This window comes from Spea bombifrons, chromosome 12 (assembly GCF_027358695.1).
Source record: "Spea bombifrons isolate aSpeBom1 chromosome 12, aSpeBom1.2.pri, whole genome shotgun sequence".
NCBI classification, from domain to species: domain Eukaryota; kingdom Metazoa; phylum Chordata; class Amphibia; order Anura; family Pelobatidae; genus Spea; species Spea bombifrons.
Window position 1 is genome coordinate 18,524,751 of NC_071098.1, and position 19,372 is coordinate 18,544,122.

The 19,372-nt window shown below is 41.2% G+C and overlaps 1 protein-coding gene across 1 annotated transcript in view; it reads left to right on the forward strand.

Moving 5' to 3' along the window:
* The window catches only part of REXO2 (RNA exonuclease 2), a 75,376-nt gene extending 68,294 nt beyond the window's left edge, over nucleotides 1-7,082 (forward strand). Inside the window, exons 6-7 of the mRNA XM_053451799.1 lie at nucleotides 4,675-4,728; nucleotides 6,763-7,082. Of these exons, the coding sequence (XP_053307774.1) occupies nucleotides 4,675-4,728; nucleotides 6,763-6,901 (193 nt within the window). The 3' untranslated portion in view covers nucleotides 6,902-7,082. The remainder of the gene's footprint in view (nucleotides 1-4,674; nucleotides 4,729-6,762) is intronic.
* Nucleotides 7,083-19,372: the final 12,290 nt, after the last annotated feature.

Below are 19,372 nucleotides of genomic sequence, written 5' to 3' on the forward strand. Positions count from 1 at the left end.
AAAAATTGCCTCCCTCTACCATCGGCTAAATTTAACCCCATGATCAAAGGGATCATGGGATTAAAATTTAGTATCGGCCATTTTTAAAAAAGGGAATGTGACTTTTCATAGCTATATGATCACTGTGGTAACATTGGCTACCACAGTGATCATTTAGCTAGAATACTTACTTTTTTTTTCTTCAGTTACACTGGTTTATTTTTAGATAATTTAATTTGGGGGTCTCTAGGCAATTTTGATCTTTATTTATCTGCCTTTAGAGACCCCCAAATCATTTTTTTTCTTTATTCTTCTTTTACAAGTACCTTGTACAATTGTCAGTTAATAAAGTTGCTGGAGGATGAAGCTAGAAAATAATGGTAGCCACACAAAATATTGACCCTTTGGGCCCGATTTGGACATTTAAACTTAGGTGTGTACTCACTTTTGTCGCCATGGCGACCTGGCGCCTGGGATTTGTCGAGCCCTGTATTAAATACTAGGGCTGCAACAACTAATCGATAAAATCGATAATAATCGATAATGAAATTCGTTGGCAACGAATTTCATTATCGATTAGTTGAATCGATTATTATCGATTATAAAATGAGGGTTTTTTCAGAGCAAACGCACTGAAAAATCCCCCTCATTATATAATCCGTTTAGTCTGACTCACCGTCTCACAGCAGCAGCTCCTACTTACTCCCCCTCCCTGTCATCACTGTGACAACTGGCCCCGCCCCTTCCTTCTCCAGGCCAGAACCACATGGCTGTGACACTCATCTAACTGTAAGTATATGTATGTATATATATATATATATATATATATATATATATATATATATATATATATATAATGTGTATGTGTGTGTGTGTATATATATATATATATATATAATGTGTATGTGTGTATATATGTATATATATATGTGTATATATGTATGTAATAAATATATATATATATATATATATATATATATATATTTGGGCTACTGAAAGTTAGGGGAGGTGGGGGTTAATTTAGGGGCAGTTATGGTTAGTGGGGTGTTTAGGGTTAATTTAGGGGCAGTTATGTTAATAGGGTGTTTAGGGTTAATTTAGGAGCAGCTGTGGTTAATGGGGTGTTTGGGGTTAATTTGAGGCAGTTGTGGTTAATGGTGTGTTTAGGGTTAATTTAGGGGATGCTGTGGTTGATGGGGTCTTTAGGGTTAATTTAGGGGATGCTGTGGTTAAGGGGGTGTTAAGGGTTAATTTAGGGGCAGTTATGGTTAATGGGGAGTTTAGGGTTAATTTAGGGGAATCTAAATCCTGGGGGCAGTGAAGTGACATATCTGGGGGTATAAGGCATATACAGTATATAAGGCATATGTGGGGAGGGCAGTGTGGCATGTCTGGGGAGGACGGAGTGGTGTATCAGGGTGTATAAGGCATATCTGGGGGTAGAGTGGCATATCTGGGGGTAGAGAAGTGGCATGTCTGGGAGGCAGGGTGGCATGTCTGGGGAGGATGGAGTGGGGTATCAGGGGATATAAGGCGTATCAGGCACAGTGGCAGATGTGGGAGGCAGCGTGGAGTGGCAGATGTGGGAGGCAGCGTGGTGTGGTATATGTGGGAGGCAGCATGGCGTGGCATATGTGGGAGGCAGCGTGGAGTGGCAGATGTGGGAGGCAGCGTGGTGTGGTATATGTGGGAGGCAGCGTGGAGTGCTGTGGTAGGCAGCGTGGCATATGTGGGGGGGCAGCATGGCATATGTGGGGGGGGCAGCATGGCATGTCTGGGAGGCAGCGTAGCAAGCCTGGGCTCAAATGTGCATATATTGGGGGGCTGGTTGGGAAATAGAGACAAGAAATTTATTATCAAAGTTTTTTTATTCTGCTGTTTGTATTTAACATCATTTGTTTAGTAAATTATTTTAAGTAAATGAAAAATTTACATTCATTTTTTTTTATCCGATTAATCGATTAATCGAAAAAATAATCGGCCAACTAATCGATTATTAAAATAATCGTTAGTTGCAGCCCTATTAAATACATATGATTACTAACAGCAGTCACAATCCTTTCATGCCCTGGGCATGATAGGAGTGTGATTGGTGCTAGGAGTGTGATTGCTATATTAAATATATATGATGTGCCAAGGGTGTAGTTTCTGCAAATGTATACTTTATGTACCATAATTAAACTTCCCTGCTTTCAAGAAACTACACCCCTTGAAGCTTCGTATGTATTTAATACACGTTAATGGCTGTGTGTTGTTATTTTGAGGGGGCAGCAAATTTACACTTAGTTATGCAGGCTGTACACTTTCTACTTTACATTGTAGCAGAGTGTCATTTCTTCTTTGTTGTCACATGAAAATATATAATATACTTACAAAAATGTGAGGGGTGTACTCACCTTTTTGAGATACTGTACCGTTGTATAGGAAATGATAGCCGAGGCCCTGTATGCCTTTGGAAGTGTTTATATCCCCAACAGAGGGCTGCATCTCAGTGCAAGCTCGTTAATTAAGTCCTTCACAGATATCTATAAAGGAAAACTGATCTTGTCACACACTCTGACACTTCCTCAGGGACATCACATGTACCCTCTAATCAAATAAAGGCTGGATGAAATACACTAGCAGAATTGAGACTGCTGATGCACCTGACCAATAAAGATTTCACCTCCTACACCCCAGCATACAGTAGCTACTCTTGCCTTGACTACCTCTTCTTGCCCCAATCTGACTTGGACCTTCTACAAACATATACCATTCCCCAGTAATAATGTCTATCATCTCCCCATTATATAGGGCTCAGGAATGGACATGGAGACCTAACGATTCATACTTGATACAAGTATGACAGAGCAGACTGAGAAAGAACTCCATAAATACTTTAATGAAAATACTATATAAGACTTATCCAGTTTGACAGTATGGGAGGCAAGTGCCATTGGGGGATTCTTCATTAAATGGGGAACCCAACAGAAAAATGGCATACACAGCATAAACTACCAAATCACACATCTAGAATCCTTTCACAGACAATGACAGATATTTACAGCAAACTGCTTACTCCCCATCGATGCTTGGCCGACCTTCTTAACACACGGATCCAACACCCCTACCTCTACACAAAAAAATTTTTTAAGTGAACATATCAATAAGTGAGGTAGACTACTAGCTTGAATCTTAAAGCAAAAGAATAAGGCAAGCCTATAGCCAAAAAATATGCACCGCTACCGGGGACATATCCCACAGAGCTTTATATCATGCTCCTGGACAATAGCAGTGTATTATAGTTCATTTCTGAGGGGAAATTAGAGCTGCATAACTTAAAACTAAATTAACCCCTTGGCAACAGATGACGTGACAGGCATGTCACAGAAGAACATCCTGTTTGCGACAATTGACATGCCTGGCACGTCATAACTTTAAATGGGTGTAGAAAGCAATCTGTGATAGTCTCCCAAACAATCAAGGCATTTAGCAACACCGAAATCTGCAGCAGGGGCCTATCTGATTCCTCCAAGGAGCTTCAACATGTGCCATATTAAACAGGCCACCAATGCCATATTTAAAAGAAGTTAGCTAACTTTAGTAGGTGTTGCTGAAATGCCTCGATGTAGGGGAAAAACACACAAATTTTAAAAAAAAGTTTGTTTTTTTACATGGTCACTATCCTTTCCTGATGTTGCCTGTGGGTTACCTTGCATGAAAACTTCTGTGGAGCGGTCAAAGGCTCATTGGGGCTCTTCCTCACTGTTGCTGGTCTGCCCAGACCTCTAGGCAAACAAACACAGAAAAGAATCCCAGCACTCCAAACAGCTTCCAATCCTTAGGTTACTTTATTCAGAGAAAGCAAAACAAAAAAGCAATGTTTCAGCCAAACAGGGCCTTTGTCAAGCTCTAGTCTGGGAGTTGAGTGCTGAACCATTTTTTCTTTTTTAACAGACCTCTAGGCAGACAGCACCAGCCATATTTAGCGAAAGACATGTGTTAACCTCTAAAATGCTCCAATTGCGGCATTGATGGATTAACACGGCAGTGGGGCAGTGTTGGGCCTGGACCCTACTCTAATGTCCCCACATTCGCTGGTAAGCTAGCAGTTGCAGGGTTGAATATGTATGGCTGTGGGGTGCTCTTGTGTTGCTTTTGCTGGACTGCTCAGACTACCAGGAAGACAGAATCGGCACCTCCTCCAGAATCAAAACAATTGCGGCGACGAGGGAGCATTTGTTAACCATGACGCACTGGGTATGTCACTGGTCCTGCGAGGACACTTTGGTACGAAGTACCAGTTACATCTCTGATCGTGAACGGGTTGGTATGCTGCACCTTATTGGGCTGTAAAGCAATCACGTGCACGGAATTGAGGGGGAGTGGTTGCTATGGATCGCTGGGGACACCCTGGTACGTCCCGGTCTGCCGGTGACCTTTGACCTGGAAGTACGTCCTGGTCTTGAAGGGGTTAAGCCTGCCTGTCACCAGAAAATCTAACATCTTGTAATTACTGGTAACTGTACCAACAAATGTGTGAGAGATGAATTATCTAAAGCAGGCAAACCAATGGACGCAACTTACAAAATTTCGGTGGTTTTGTCACAGGTTTTAAATTATCTCTTTGGGGACCTTTGTCTTTTAAGGCCAGCTGTAGATCATATAGAACTTTTTTGTTTATTATTTGTCTCATGAAATACCTTTTTATTTTAGGCGTTGGTATTCTGAAGAATATGTGCTGGCACCAAAGAAAACAGGATCCCATAGGTATGCTATCTGTTACTCTATGGTTGGTAATGCCTGAAAGTGTCCAGTTGCCTAGCGTTTGTGTAGAGTCTTGTTGCAGATGTTCGGCAAGCCAGCACTAGAACTGATTTGAGATTAGTATATCATGTCCAGGGAGATGTGTTTAGCCGAGATTTAACACATCTCCTGCATGTAACGAAGTTGAGGAAGAGGCAAATACAAATGAGGGGACTCTACAGAATCCCCCCCCCCCATACATTTACAAAAGGAACACCATGAAAATGTAAAGGGATCACACAGGTATCAAGTGCATTGAAGTTGAATGTTCTTTTAACAATGAATCCACAAGGGCTTTTTATTTGGCGCCATATTTATATATTTCACAAATCATTTAGTGTGAACTATATAGCAATGGAAAATGTCAAAACTGATCGGTTCCACCTTTTTTATTTTTTTATTCTTTTTTTTTATTTTTATGAATTACACATGCCTAGTGTACCTGAACATTCCTCCAAAACAAGAAGAAAAAAAACTTCAACAAAGATCAAACCAGAAACTGCAATAACAACTGTTAACAGTAATGTACTGTAAACAAAACAAATCATGAAACTGATTTTTTAACCCCTTCGTTCCCCTATAGACGTACCGGGACGTCCAAAAAACGCCCACAAAGAAACCCCTATGGACGTCCCGGTACGTCCAGCCCTTCGCGCAGCGTCAGGGACACATCCCTGCCGCTGCACGGGAGACCAGGCTGTCGTTTGACAGCCTGGACTCCCCACTGACAGCAGAAGCCGGCTTTGCCGATCGCCTGTAACAGCTTCCGGCATGAAAGCCGGTAAGCTGTTACCGGTAAACTGCCCGATTGCGCAGTTGCAAACGCGCGATCGGGCATTCCCTTCCGGGTTGCGTCACTGCTGACGTAACCCGGAAGGTCATCGGAGGACAGGATATCCCCTGCGGGGATATCCTGCCATCCGATGAGGCACAGAGATGCTACGATCTCTATGCAGGTCTGTGAGGACCTGCATAGAGATCACAGTGTGATCGGTGCAGGGGGATCGCGGGGAGGGGAGTGAGAAACCATCTCTCTCACTCCCCCTCCCGTCCTGTAAGTGAAAAGCTGAAAAAAAAAAAAGTTAATTAATTTAAAAAATAATATTAAATAAATCATTAAAATAATAATATAAATAATACAAAAAAAATTATGTGAGCTGTGATGTCACTGTGACATCACTGTCATGTTCAGGAGGTCCCTAGGAGGACCTCCTACCATTACTGTGTAAAAAAAAAAAATATAAAAAATACAAAAAAATGTAAAAAAATTAAAATAAAAAAAATATATAAAAAAAGATAATAAAAAAATTCTTAAAAAAACCTTACATCCCATTGCCCTAGCATAACATCTAGCCAGTATAACCCTCCTGCCCCCGTTCACAACCCCCAAACCCGTTAAGCCATAGGCATAAAAATTATACAAAATTGTACACCTAATTGTATGCTCCCTGGTGCTGGGAAAGTCTGGAAAATCTATATAAATTAGGTATTTCTGAAATCAGGACACCTGAATTGATAAACTTGGAGGGGATTTTCCATCACTTTACCTAATTTTGTGAGGATTCAGAGGGAAAATGTAAAAAAAAAATAGTTTATTTTTCTAATCTTCGCTAGTTTTTACTAAATTTCTCATTCTAAATTTTCAGCTAATCATCCAACTATGGTATCAAACGAAAGCTCTATCTCTCCTTGAAAAAACAATATATAGTTTACATGCGTACACTATTCACAGGAACAGAGAATAATCGCAAAACCGACATACCCCAAAAATGGCAAAATTGCTCTGGGCTTTGAGGTACCAAAAACCCCTGGGATTGAAGGGGTTAATTTGTATTTACTCATCCCTAAATCTAATTTTCCACAGTGGTGTACTTAGGAGGGGCGAGGGGTGGTCCACACAGGGTGTCACTCATCAGAGGGGAGCCACACTGGTTAAGTGACAGCTCCCTTGCCCTTTCCCTCCTTCCTTCCTTCACTCACTTTTTTTGTTTTTTACAGGGCACTGGATGATATTAAAGAGAGCATAAATGAGCTGAAATTTTATAAGGATACTATTTTCAAGCAAAACGTTGACGAGAACAAAAGAAAATTATTAGAAAATGGTGATGTTCCCAAGGAGTCTGTGACTGCTAGTTAAAGTTGACAGACTGACACAAAGAGAATGTATACACTAGTGGCTTTGATATGGTTGGATATTCTGTACAAGAATATCAGGAAAATGGTTATGAACATGAAAACACAGGCCTACGTATTAAACACAAACCTTTTATTACACATTTTCCTCAGCATATTTAAAGCAGTTTCCAGAAAAAAACTGATTTAGTGTGTGTGTGTGTGTGTGTGTGTGTGTGTATATATATATATATATATATATATATATATATATATATATATAGTGTGTGTGTTTAATAAGGCTGAAAATAAAACCCAAATAATAATGCTTTCAATTTTCAAGAAGAAAATGCTCAATTATTTGCTCAAGGTTTAAATTGCTGACATCCAAGGAAGCCTAGAAACTGGGATAAAAACCTTTTACAATAAGGTCCTTTATACTGATAAACTTCTGTTTGCAAAACTGACCATTTTCTGTCTTATTAATACCATTATACCTCTTGGAAAAAAAACACACAACACAGTGCAGCTCACGATCAAGATAACGAGGTTAATTGAAACACCACCTATGCCTCAAGTGGAATCAACATATGGAAAAATACTAAAACAATTGTATCAGTCCTCAGTAAACCACAATGACATTTGGAAATGGCAGTTTAGAGAAATACAAAAATCTACAAATATATGTGACAGTATAAAAACCACTTTTAATAAAATCACAACTGTCAGTCTAAAAAAACCACAGGGCCCTTGTGGCTAGACTCAGTTGCTTAATTAAACAGAAAAAAAAGAAATAGCAAAAAATATATAATAAAACATATAATAATATAACACTCCTGATCAATATTGGTACACGGTTCAGGCTTAATAAGTATAAAGTCCCATATAAGAAAAACCTATAAAAAATTGTATCCAACTTAAAAAACTTTATAACAATTGTCCTGCAATAAATTTGTATCAACAGTGTTTCAGCACTGAATACTTCAAAACATCGTGCTGATGGTAAAATATCTGTAGAAAGATGTCCTCAAGTATTCAATATAGCATGGATCCCTTGGGGTAGGCAGTAAGCACTATGTCTTTATAGAATCACTGGCCGGTGCCTTAACGGATCATAAAAAGATGGTACACTGTACCGCTCACCATCTGATGTTAGACTGGATTTTTGTCGGTAGCAGATCTTTTCCAGTACAACGCTCCAACTGGGAGATATGGCTCTGGATGGAAGGTAGCCCCTCACACAGGCGAGCACACTGGCAATCACCGGCATCTGACGCAATAGTCAGATGATATCCGTTAGTTGTTAACTGTATGTAGGACGTTCCGGCCAAAATCGCAAACACAGACCAACTCAGTGATGGTATTCGCTGGGTGTTCGCATGGATTCCACAGTCAATCAGCAAACAGCCAAATAGTGCCTCCCAAACTTTCACAGTTGCTGCCGGCTTAGCAGCCAGTATCTGAACAGTGTCCAATATAGTAGTGTGTTTAAAAACAAGCCAAACGCGTTTTGGGGTATAGTAGCTGTTAGAGCAGTCCCCTTCCTCGGTAGCTGTAAACTTAGAGGTATCTGACCTCTCTTTTATACTGACCATAAAAGTCACATGACAATAATAGAACACAGGTGGAAATGATTAAGAGAGAAAAAGAAAAAAATGTATTCCCAGGCGGTCTCCCATCCAGGTACTAACCAGGCCCAACCCTGCTTAGCTTGCAAGCTCAGACGAGATCGGGCGCTTACAGGGTGGTATGGCCGCAGGCAAAATGAAGATGAATGAATAATGAAAAAATACCAGTAGGTGATAGGATCCCTCCCGGGGACCACTCTACCAATTATTCCAGAGTGGGTCACAGGTAGGGAGCCCATCTTTCTACATAAAACCAAAAAGTTCTATACTTGAGTTCAAGCCATGTGGCTCCAGACTTTGGACTTTGTAGATCTTTTTGGTTTCTGCCCTCGACATCTGAATAAGGTAACTGCCCCCTCGCCAGTTTCCTTCGATTTTTTTGTAAACCTATAAAACTCAGTTCTGATGGATTTTTATTGTGGAAGTGGGCAAAATGAACAGATAATGTATGTGTTATATTTCCTTTTTTGATATTATAGACATGTTCTGCCACTCTTGTCTTCAACGATCTCTTTGTACGCCCTACATATTGTTTATGGCAACTACATTGTAATATATATATAACTCCTTTAGTATTACAAGTGATTAATTCTCCAATTTCCCACTTAAAATCATTGACTGTAGACTTAACCATAACCGTTTTTTTCTTACCCTGAATAGACAGGCAATTTGAACAAGACCCACATCGAAAAAAAAAACCTTTGTGGAGAGCCACGACTGGCTTATTTCGTTCGGTGGGGGCCTTTTAATAGATTGAGCCACCATAATGCCTAAATTTGGTGCTTTAGTGTAAATTATTCGTGGGCGAGATGGTATAGATCCTCCTATCACTTTGTCCTGTTTTAATAAATACCAGTGTCTTTTTATTATCTGTTCCACCTTTTTATAATCTCTGTTAAGGGGCAAAATTAATTTCACTTCTTGTGCTACTTTTGTGTTTTTCTCACGTCTTATAATCGGGGTCATCTTATAATCAGACCTCAACTAGGTCTGACTATGAGACTAAGATCCAGATCCCCCGCAGTGATGCAGGGGACCTGGATCCTCCCGTCTCCCCCCCACACACACACTTACCGGTACTTCTGAGTCCCCAGTGCTTAGTCCGAGCAGCGTGTAGAGCTCTACGCTATTCGCCTACACAACTTCCGCTGCAGCCGGGAGGAGGTGCGGTTAGCAGCGGGGGTTGTCTGCATCCATCGCGCAGACCTTCCCCGGCTGTCAGTGATCAGAGTTCCCCGTGTTCTCTGACAGCCGGGGAAGGTCTGCACGATGGACACAGACAACCCCCACTGCTACCCGCACCTCCTCCCGGCTGCAGCGGAAGTTGTGTATTTCTGGAGGCAGAGTGCTCTGTGAAATGCCTTTTAACCCCCTTAATGCCACTCTGCCTCCAGAAATGCCTTTTAACCCCCTTAATGCCACTCTGCCTCCTGAAATGCCTTATACCTCCCTATATGCCACTCTGCCCCATAATATGCATTTTAACCCCCTAAATTCCAGAGTGGCATATAGGGGTATAAGGCAATTCTGGAGGCAGAGTGGCAAGCCTGGGGGCAGGTTGAAAAAAAAAAAAGGAAATGAAAACAAAATATTTTTCTCAATCATAGCTTTTATTAAAAAAAAAAAAAAAAAAGTTCACATAGTTTACATGAATTAACATTTACTAGTAAAACTTTTCTCCTATAGTGTCGTCTTTTTTTCATAAATTAATATTCAGATTTTGGGGGGTCGTCTTATAATCGAGCAAATGCGGTGTGTGTGTGTGTGTATATACACACACACACACACACACACATATTTTTTCTGTTTTATATTGATGTCCTCTCATTCTAGGTATGTGGTAATATACCTGTGGTGATTTGACATGCTGGGTCTAGGAGGGGGGTGTATCCCCAGCCCTGAGTCTCTTCCCATATTTGTACAGCTGTTTTCTAATTGTTTTAATCTGTACGCCCCCTATATATTCAACACAGTGTACCATTCTGTTAGGCACCTTATGACTAAGCACAGTGTGTGCGAAACACGTCAAGCGGTTTAGCCTTTTTATTCATGTTTTCGTTCTGTTGTCCCTTTTGATTTTATTGTCCACGGACATTCAATAAATTAATTTTATACATTCATGGATATCCTTCTGTGAGGCTGGTGTGGGCTGGCGTAACTATTGGTTTTTGTTCCCCATTCTGATGTTTGGTTTGAACTTCAGCAAGTTCAAATGCATTAAGTTGCTGCCATGTGATTGGTTGATTAGCTATTTGTGTTATCAAGCAATTGAACAAGTGTATCTAATAACGTGGCCAGTGAGTGTGTATATATACATACATACATACAATATTTGCTCAATTATAAGACAAGGTAACCATCGTCATATACTCGAGGTCATCTTCTAATCAGATTGCAAATGGAGGTCTGACTACAAGACTAAGATCCAGATGTCTCGCAGCGCTGCAGGGGACCTGGATCCTCCTCTCTGGCAGCCAGTGGAGGTCTGTGCGAGGCACGTAGACAACCTCCGCTGCTGCGAGCACTTCCTCTGGGGCATATGACCTTCCGGTGCTACACCATAGAAGCCCCGGCAGAAGTGCCAGCAGCGGGAGGGAGAGTGGCATATAAGGCATATCTTGTGGCAGAGTGGCATATAGGGGGGTATAAGGCAATTCTGGGGGCAGAGTGGCATATAATGGGGGATATAAGGCATATCTGGGGGCAGGTTGGCGAATAAAAACAAAAAATTCATTTTCTCACTCATAGTTTTTATTAAATATGGAAAATAGTTTACATGTGGATTAATATTTACTAGTAAAACTTTTTTCTTATATTCAGGGTTTTTCTTTTTTCCGAAATTTAATATTGAAATTTTGGGGGTTGTCTTATAATCAGGGTCATCTTATAATCGAGCAAATACGGTACATACATTTTTTGTCCCTACCAGTAGAAAGTTAAAAAACAAACCCTTTGTGATGAATAAATGTCCCTAGTGAACCAGTGACTTACATGGAACGTCATGGGTAAAAAATGTTCCCACGTTGCCGCAATTATAGCAGTCAGTGATGCTGCTGTCTCGGCAGACCAGCAACAGTGAGACAGAGCCCCCTGAATCTTTGCTCTTCTATGGGACTGTCAGGGTTTCAGCCTTCCTGTACTGGATTTCCTCCTCATGGCTCTCTGTTTGTTAGGCCTCACCCCCTTCCTCTTACCACCTTTGTGTGCAAGTTAACCCCTCCTCTTCCTGCAGGTTGCGACTATATTAACCAGCTAGTTCAGTTGCTGGTTGCCCATTCATGGTTCCAGACTCGTGAGTGTGTACTTCCAGTGTTTGATTCTTGTGTATGACCTGGCCTGCCTGACTCCTGTTCTGGTGCTGACTCCTGCTTTATTTGGACTATGTGGATTTCTGGACTCCTGGCCTTGGCTTGTGTGACTACCCGTTCTGGCTCCTGACCTTGGCTTGATCCACAAACACCCGCTTGTCTTACGCTTTGGATTCTTATTATTTTATTTTAATAAACATTTTGAACGGTACCTTTTTGCCTCTGTCCTGATTCACTGGTACCCTGACAGGGACATGGGCCACAGGTAGCTTCAGGGACAGGTAGGCTTCTTCTGTCCCTGCATGAATGTGGAGACCAACTCTGACCCTCTGCTGCTGCACAATTGCTCCATGAGAGCAATCATCTAGCATTAACCTCTTTAATGGCTCAATGGCGACTAATGTAATTAGGGCATTTTTGAGGTTAATGTTTGTGTCTTCAGTCCCCACATGCTTGTGGGGACCAAATTACAGTAAATATTTCCTTAGGACAAAACATTTCTCCCTATGTGAAGAGTACAGGTAACTCCAGATTTTTGGGCTACTGTGATGAGGTGCCAGATGGACTATGGGCAGTCCCAGGTGCATCTGTGGGACTTATTTGGAATGAGCCACCAGTAAAGGTTAAACTAAAACGAGGAGTTAATTTGTCCCGCATATCACAGTATCCATTGAGTCGAAATGCAGTGGAAGGAATAAAGCCAGTATTAGAGGACCTATTACAACAGGGTATCATTGTTCCCACTGTCAGCTCCTGTAACACGCCTATTCTACCAGTGGTCAAGCCTGGTACTAATCCTCCCAAATACAGGTTTGTGCAGGATTTAAGAGCTATCAATGCTATAGTGGACCCAATATTCCCTGTGGTGCCTAATCCAGCAACTATATTGTCTTCTATGCCTTCCAATTCTTGCTGGTTTACTGTGATTGATTTAAATTCGGCATTTTTCAGTGTTCCGCTTGACCCTCAGAGCCAGTATCTGTTTGCTTTCACATATGGTGGACAACAATACACCTGGACTCGTATTACCCAGGGGTACACTGAAAGCCCAGCACTGTTTTCTAAAGCCCTCAAAGTTTGTCGGATGTATTTCTAAAATGTGGATCTGCATTAATACAGTTTGTTGATGATTTGCTGATTGCTTTCCCAGATGAAGCCAGCTTCAGAGAGCACTCTCTACAGTTGATGCATGCTTTGGCTGCAAGAGGTCACAAAGTAAATAGAGAAAAAGTTCAGTGGTGCAGTCAGTCTGTAAAATACCTAGGACAGATTTTATCACCAGGTGAGAGAAAGATTTTTCCTGAGCGAATGGATCCCATCCTTAAGTTCCCTGTACCTCGTACCAAGAGGCAGGTACGTGCCTTCCTGGGCATGGCGGGATACTGTAGACAGTGGATACCTAATTTTTCCAACATTAGTGCACCCCTTGTTCAATTAACCCTTAAGGAAGTGTCTGAACCCGTCCCATGGTCGGATGAAACAGAAAGCTAATTTGTTCAGTTAAAAGAGGCTTTGTGTGGTGCCCCTGCTCTTGTGCTCCCTAACTATGATATGCCATTTACTTTGTTTTGTCATGAAATACAGGGTAACGCCTCTGGAGTACTAAATGGGATCATATCCTCTGAGACAGACAGACAACCTAATAGATATTTCATTGGCACTAGAAAAATTCTATGATCAAATAACCAAGAAAATTGTTGAGGATTGGATAAAAAAGGGAGCCAAACAAGTAGGCAAAATCTGAGCTGTTTTCTGGTTCTGTTATATATGTTTATTTTCCTTTTTCGGCTCCGTTTATTTGATGTATGCAGAATGTGTTGTCACCTTACCTCTGCTGGGTTTTTCCACGATTCTCTGCCTTTTGTGGCCGGGCTGGATCGACCTGGTGGCATCCATTTTTCTTTTTACACACAGGAGACTTTATGTAATAGTATCATCTGTGCCATCTATGCTATTTGATGGTCTGTTTACAATCATTTGGATCTGTGTTTGGTATGTTACCTGCTACCATCTACTTTTATACTTGCATATTGTTCATGGTCTCTGTATTTTACGCTGCTCAATAAACGGTGAATTTAAAAAAAAAAAAAAAACAAGTAGGCAAAATCTGGGAAGGCCCAAATGGGAACCTTGCCCTATAACCTGATCTATTACCTTACATGTTAAGGATCACTCATGGCGTTTCACATAACTCTACCCAAGTAATGGTGGACCACTTAAGAAAATATTGGTGGTACCCAAGATTACGTGAGATTGTCCAAGATTTTTGTAAACAATGTGTAATTTGTCAGCAATATAATGTGGGGAAAAGGGTGACGACTGATGGGGCTGGAAAGACTCCCTGTCCTCGAGGACCCTTCCAAAATTCGCAAATTGATTTCATTGAAATGCCTAGATCTTTACATTATCAATATGTACTAGTGGTGGTGTGTACATATTCCCGCTGGATAGAAGCCTATCCTTGCCAACATGCGGACGCTTTAACAGTTGCTAAAAAGTTGCTACAAGAGTTCAATCCTAGGTATGGAATTCCTCAGTATATATACTCTGATCAAGGAACTCATTTTACTGCTGAAATAGTGCAAGAGAAAGCACATAGGCTAGGAATTGTGTATCATTTACATTGTCCCTACCATCCACAAAGCGCAGGAAAAGTAGAACGCGCTAATGGCACCTTAAACAATAAGATTAGCAAGATATGTGCCGAGACGGGTTTAAAATGGCCAGATGCATTACCTATAGCCTTAATGTCAATAAGAAATGCCCGACACTCAGCTATTAAATGTTTTCCTCAAGAACTCATAATGGGTCGACCCATGATAGCTGCTAATACTCTAGAGTTACTAAGACATGATCATGCTCTAACTGATGACACAATAGAAATGTATTGTAAAAAAACTCATAAAATCTCTTGAGCAATTTAAATCCCAGGTTGCTGCTGTGCCCACGAACACCGAGGACGAAAAACGAATTCATCACATCCATTCAGGTGATTACGTGCTGGTAAAGCATTTCCAACGGAAAAAGACTCTTCAGCCCAGGTGGAAAGGTCCATACCAAGTACTACTGATCACTAAAACAGCTGTAAAGGTAGCTGAAATTACACCGTGGATTCATTGCACTCATCTTAAATTGGTGCCAAAACCCAATCCACGCTCCTAAATTAACCATTCCATCGGGCACAATAATCCCAGCTGGTTAACCAACCTAAAACGAGATTAGCAAGAGCCCCTCGTGAAGATATACGAAGAATGAGGTCATCAGGAGATGCAAAAATGTTTGAGTATATTATCGTTACTTGTTTCATACTAAATGTATTTGCTATTTTTTCTTTTTTCCTTTCAGTCCTTTTCAGGTGTTCAGATCAGAACCTACTAAAAATATAGCAGAGAATAAGATACATTCACGAATAAAACGTGATCTGCACGCTTCTCCTTGGGAAAAAGATAATACGTTTGTAGAAATGTTGAGAAAGGTGTATAATGCTTCTATTGTCTCGGAGCCTTGTTGGGTTTGTGGATATATTCTGCATACTCAGCAGAGCCCTTGGATAGGAATACCTTTTACAGGAGATGATTTTGAAATAAATTTTAATAGGAGCTACACTATCCGCACAAGTAGAACTAGTGCCCCTATTAGTTCAGAGAGAATACCATTAATGGATGTAGGACCAGCGGGTGGGACCCTATGGATGAGGCGGAATGAGTCTAGAGGTGCTCCCCGTAAAGAAGTAGGTTGCCTATCCAGATTGTTAAATATGACAGGATATAATATCTGGGAATCAGTAGAGTACGGAAATACCAGTGATTGGGTCGCCGCCGTGCAATTTCTTGCAGTTTATGCCTATACTGCTAATCTGATGGTATCTAGTGAGAAAACTCACATCTCATTACAAACATTTGGAAACAATCTGCAAGTAGGGATTTATTGGTTGTGTGGAAAATGGGCCTATAGAGTATTGCCATCAGGTTGGGTAGGATGTTGTTTATTAGGAAGAATAGTACCCGCAGTTACAATGCATAATACTTTACCGGCAGGTAGAGTTAGAAATTATCGGGATGTTTCCTCTGTATCCAAGATGCACCTTAAGTCAGGACTTTGGGAAGAACAATTTTGGGGATCCTTATTCCCTATGGTTGGTGTGGGTCTATTATATAATAAAGTTAATGCTTTAGCTGATGTACTTGATGATATGCTTAATCATACTACTGCTGCGATAAGGAAACTGATGAACAAAGACAAATAAGAATGCTTGCCTTGCAGAATAGAATGGCATTAGATTATATATTAGCTGCAAAGGGAGGGGTTTGTGCGCTTCTAAAAGATAAATGTTGTGTTTACATAGAAGACAACAGTGTATCCATAGAACATGATATAGAAAAGGTGAGCGAACTTCAGGAAAGATTTAGATCTAGGGAGACTACTTGGGATTCTTTCGGTCTGGGCGGACTAGTCGGTTCACTTGGAGGAAAGCTGATGTCTGGTATGTTTTTGTTGCTTGTGGCTTTTGTATGTATCTACGTAATTGTTGTTTGTTGCAAAACACTAATTCAAAAATGTCTCAGACCAACAAGAGCAATGCCACAGATACAGGAGAAGAAATATGATGACTTCCCGCTTGATGAGTTTCCCCTAGAGACTTTGTACAGTGACATGTTTGAAGATCAATACGAGAAGGAGCAAGGCTCATGGAATTGGCCAACTTATAACTCCACTGGACTCTGAAGAAATTGATTCTTACAGTGAGTCCGTAAGAATAAAAAGGGGGGAGTGTGGAAGTTGAAGAATTTTGCTGATTCTGGATGTCAGTACAATGATCTCTTTACCTCATTGCTTATTCTGCTGATAGCAGATAAGATAACACTACAATCACCTGTCTACCTCATTTCTTAGTCTACTTATGTCTTGTTTGTGTCTTGGAAGAATGTGTACTTACTGTATGTTTTCGTGTGTTTTCTTAGCTCTAAGTGCCTTGTTGCAAAAGAATTAGAGTCCGCCACGACAAAAAGACAAGTTGTCCCTTTCTTGACCTTCTGTAAATAAAGATTTCACATGTCTGGGGGGGGGGGCGGCTATTTTTTTTCTTGACCTCTTTAAACCGTATGCGTCAGCAAATCAAAGTAAATATACCAACAGATGGCTAGGCAATATGCTAATAACTTTGCGCTTCTTTGCCTATATATTGTTAGAAAATTAAGGAGGGGGAGAGAGAGAAGTCTGCGAACTGGACTCTCCCCTGTGCGCACTTGACTAAAGAGGCTCTTGCTTACTCAACTCATTGAACTGGTGTCGTCAGATTTCTTGCCGATATTCACACACCATACTTACCTCCAGCCACAGATGTAACGGGAACACAGAAGAAGGTTTTCTTTTTCTATCAGCATTGAAAGAGTAACAAAGTAAAAAAATCCAGCACTTACATGTAAATCAAAGGTGATTCCAGGTCAGTTGCCATCAGTTAACGCTCTGCTGCCGTTCAAACCTCTGCAGAGCCAATTAAAAGTGGCTTAATGACAATCAGATCACTCCTTACCACTAGAAGTGATCTGACCTTTATGGCAGCCACTTGATGATCCCTCCCTCTTGCATAAGTTACTCTTGCACTGGAGAGAGAGGGGTTATCCAAGCTAAAAAAACACACACACACACGGTCAAGACCGCTGGCACCACGGCACTCGCCGCTGAAGTTTTTCCACTTGGAAAACCGCTCCCAAAGGAGACCCTTGTGAGCAGCAACCAGGACTTAGATGATCCCAACAGTGAGGAGGCCGGGTGGAGCAGATAGAGTAGATATGAGTTGAGATTGCAAGGTGTAGAAGTCAGCGTCGAACAGAATTCACAGACAAGCTCAGCAATTCCAGGGTTAACACAATCAGGATAGCCAGGTCGATACACAAAACAGGTAGTCCTACAAGCCAGGGATCAATATCAGAGGTACAAAATCGCTAGGCAGAAGAGGAGTCAGACAAGCAAAGGGTCATAAATCTCAGGAATCACAGCGCCTCTCGAAAGCTCCGCCCCCTCAGATGATGTCCCTGCATCTTAGGTTGGTCAACCTTATTCTGCCTCCTGCTCTGCCTAGCCACGCCCCCTTTGATGTCGCCAGCAGGACCATCGGAGGACTGTGCATCAGTATAGATCTCTGAAAGCCTGTGCTTAGGGAAAGGGTACTCCAGAGGATAGCTCTAGAGAAATCTTGCAAGTGTGCATGAGAATTAGAAAACAGAGCACATGACATAATTGGATATCTAGGGAGAACGAGAACCATTGATGGAAACTGTTAAAGGAATGTTAGCATTAGAAAAAAGGAAGATAAGAAGTTTGGTTTTACAGAGACTAGTTTTGTTTCAGTTAGAAACAGAGGCAAGGCAGTTAAATGAAACAAAAGGGAGGGAGAGAGATCAGGCAAGAATAATGTAGCTGTGTGTCAGCATACAGGTAATTATGAAAGCCAAATGTTGAGATTAGTTTGCCAAGTGAGGTAGTGTAAAGTAAGAACAGAAAGGGTTCTAGAACTGAGCCTTGGGGTATACAGAGAGGGGAAGTGTTACTGGAAAGGGGGATGCTGAAGGTTCAATCAGAAAATTAGGATGTGAACCAGGAGTAGTGAAGGAGAAGAGGGTGCTCCACACTGTCAAGCAGCAGAAAGGTCCAGGAGGCTTAGCATAGAGTATGTGCCATTGGATTTAGCAGCCAGTAGGTAATTAGTAACTTTAGTAAGGGTGGTCTCACTAGAATGTCGAGAGCAGAATCCAGATTTAAGAGGGTCAACTATCAATGAGACCACCTCTCATTTCTGTTGGCTACTTCTACCCATCAGTCATTGCTATGTACCTTCCTACACCGAGTCCCTTCCCATCTGCCCTCATTAAGGAGCACCAAAATGGCTTGTAGGTGGCGCAACATACGACTCTTACTGAAATGTCGGCACTTGCACTCCGCTTTCGGCAGTTTAGTGGGGGATAACACTTCTTTTCGGAGATTTGTACGAACATGCATGAAACAGGCACTTTTCATAGAAAACAAGTTTGTACAAATCCGAAAGCACAAGTCTGTCTAGTCCTTATCTCACTGGCCACTTTCATCCACATCGATGCAAACTAAAACACACTCTCTGTGGTGAAACTTATGTGGTCACTCACTTAAAACACGCTGACCACTCTAAAACACATTAACGTAAAAATACTTACCACTGCTAACCACTTATTTGATGACACGTTTTTTTAACAAATTTAAAACTGTTATGTGTTCTTGCAAGAACAACTCTGAGCCACATAACATTTGATTGAATACGCCTGATTAATGGATATCAACTGAACAATGATCTGCATGTTCAGCAACATCTCCTGATTACATATTTTTTATATCATTGGGATAAGGGGTCAAAATCCCTTTGAGGGCGTCATTTTTGATGCCATAGATTCCATAATGATATCACTTGGCTCCCAATATTTTTTTTTCTAAATTTGTTTAATTGTTCCTTTAATTTTTTGAGACTTTGTTTCTTCCTCTATTCCCCTGTCTGTTCTGGTCACACTGTTGTCCTGCATTGCTGATCAC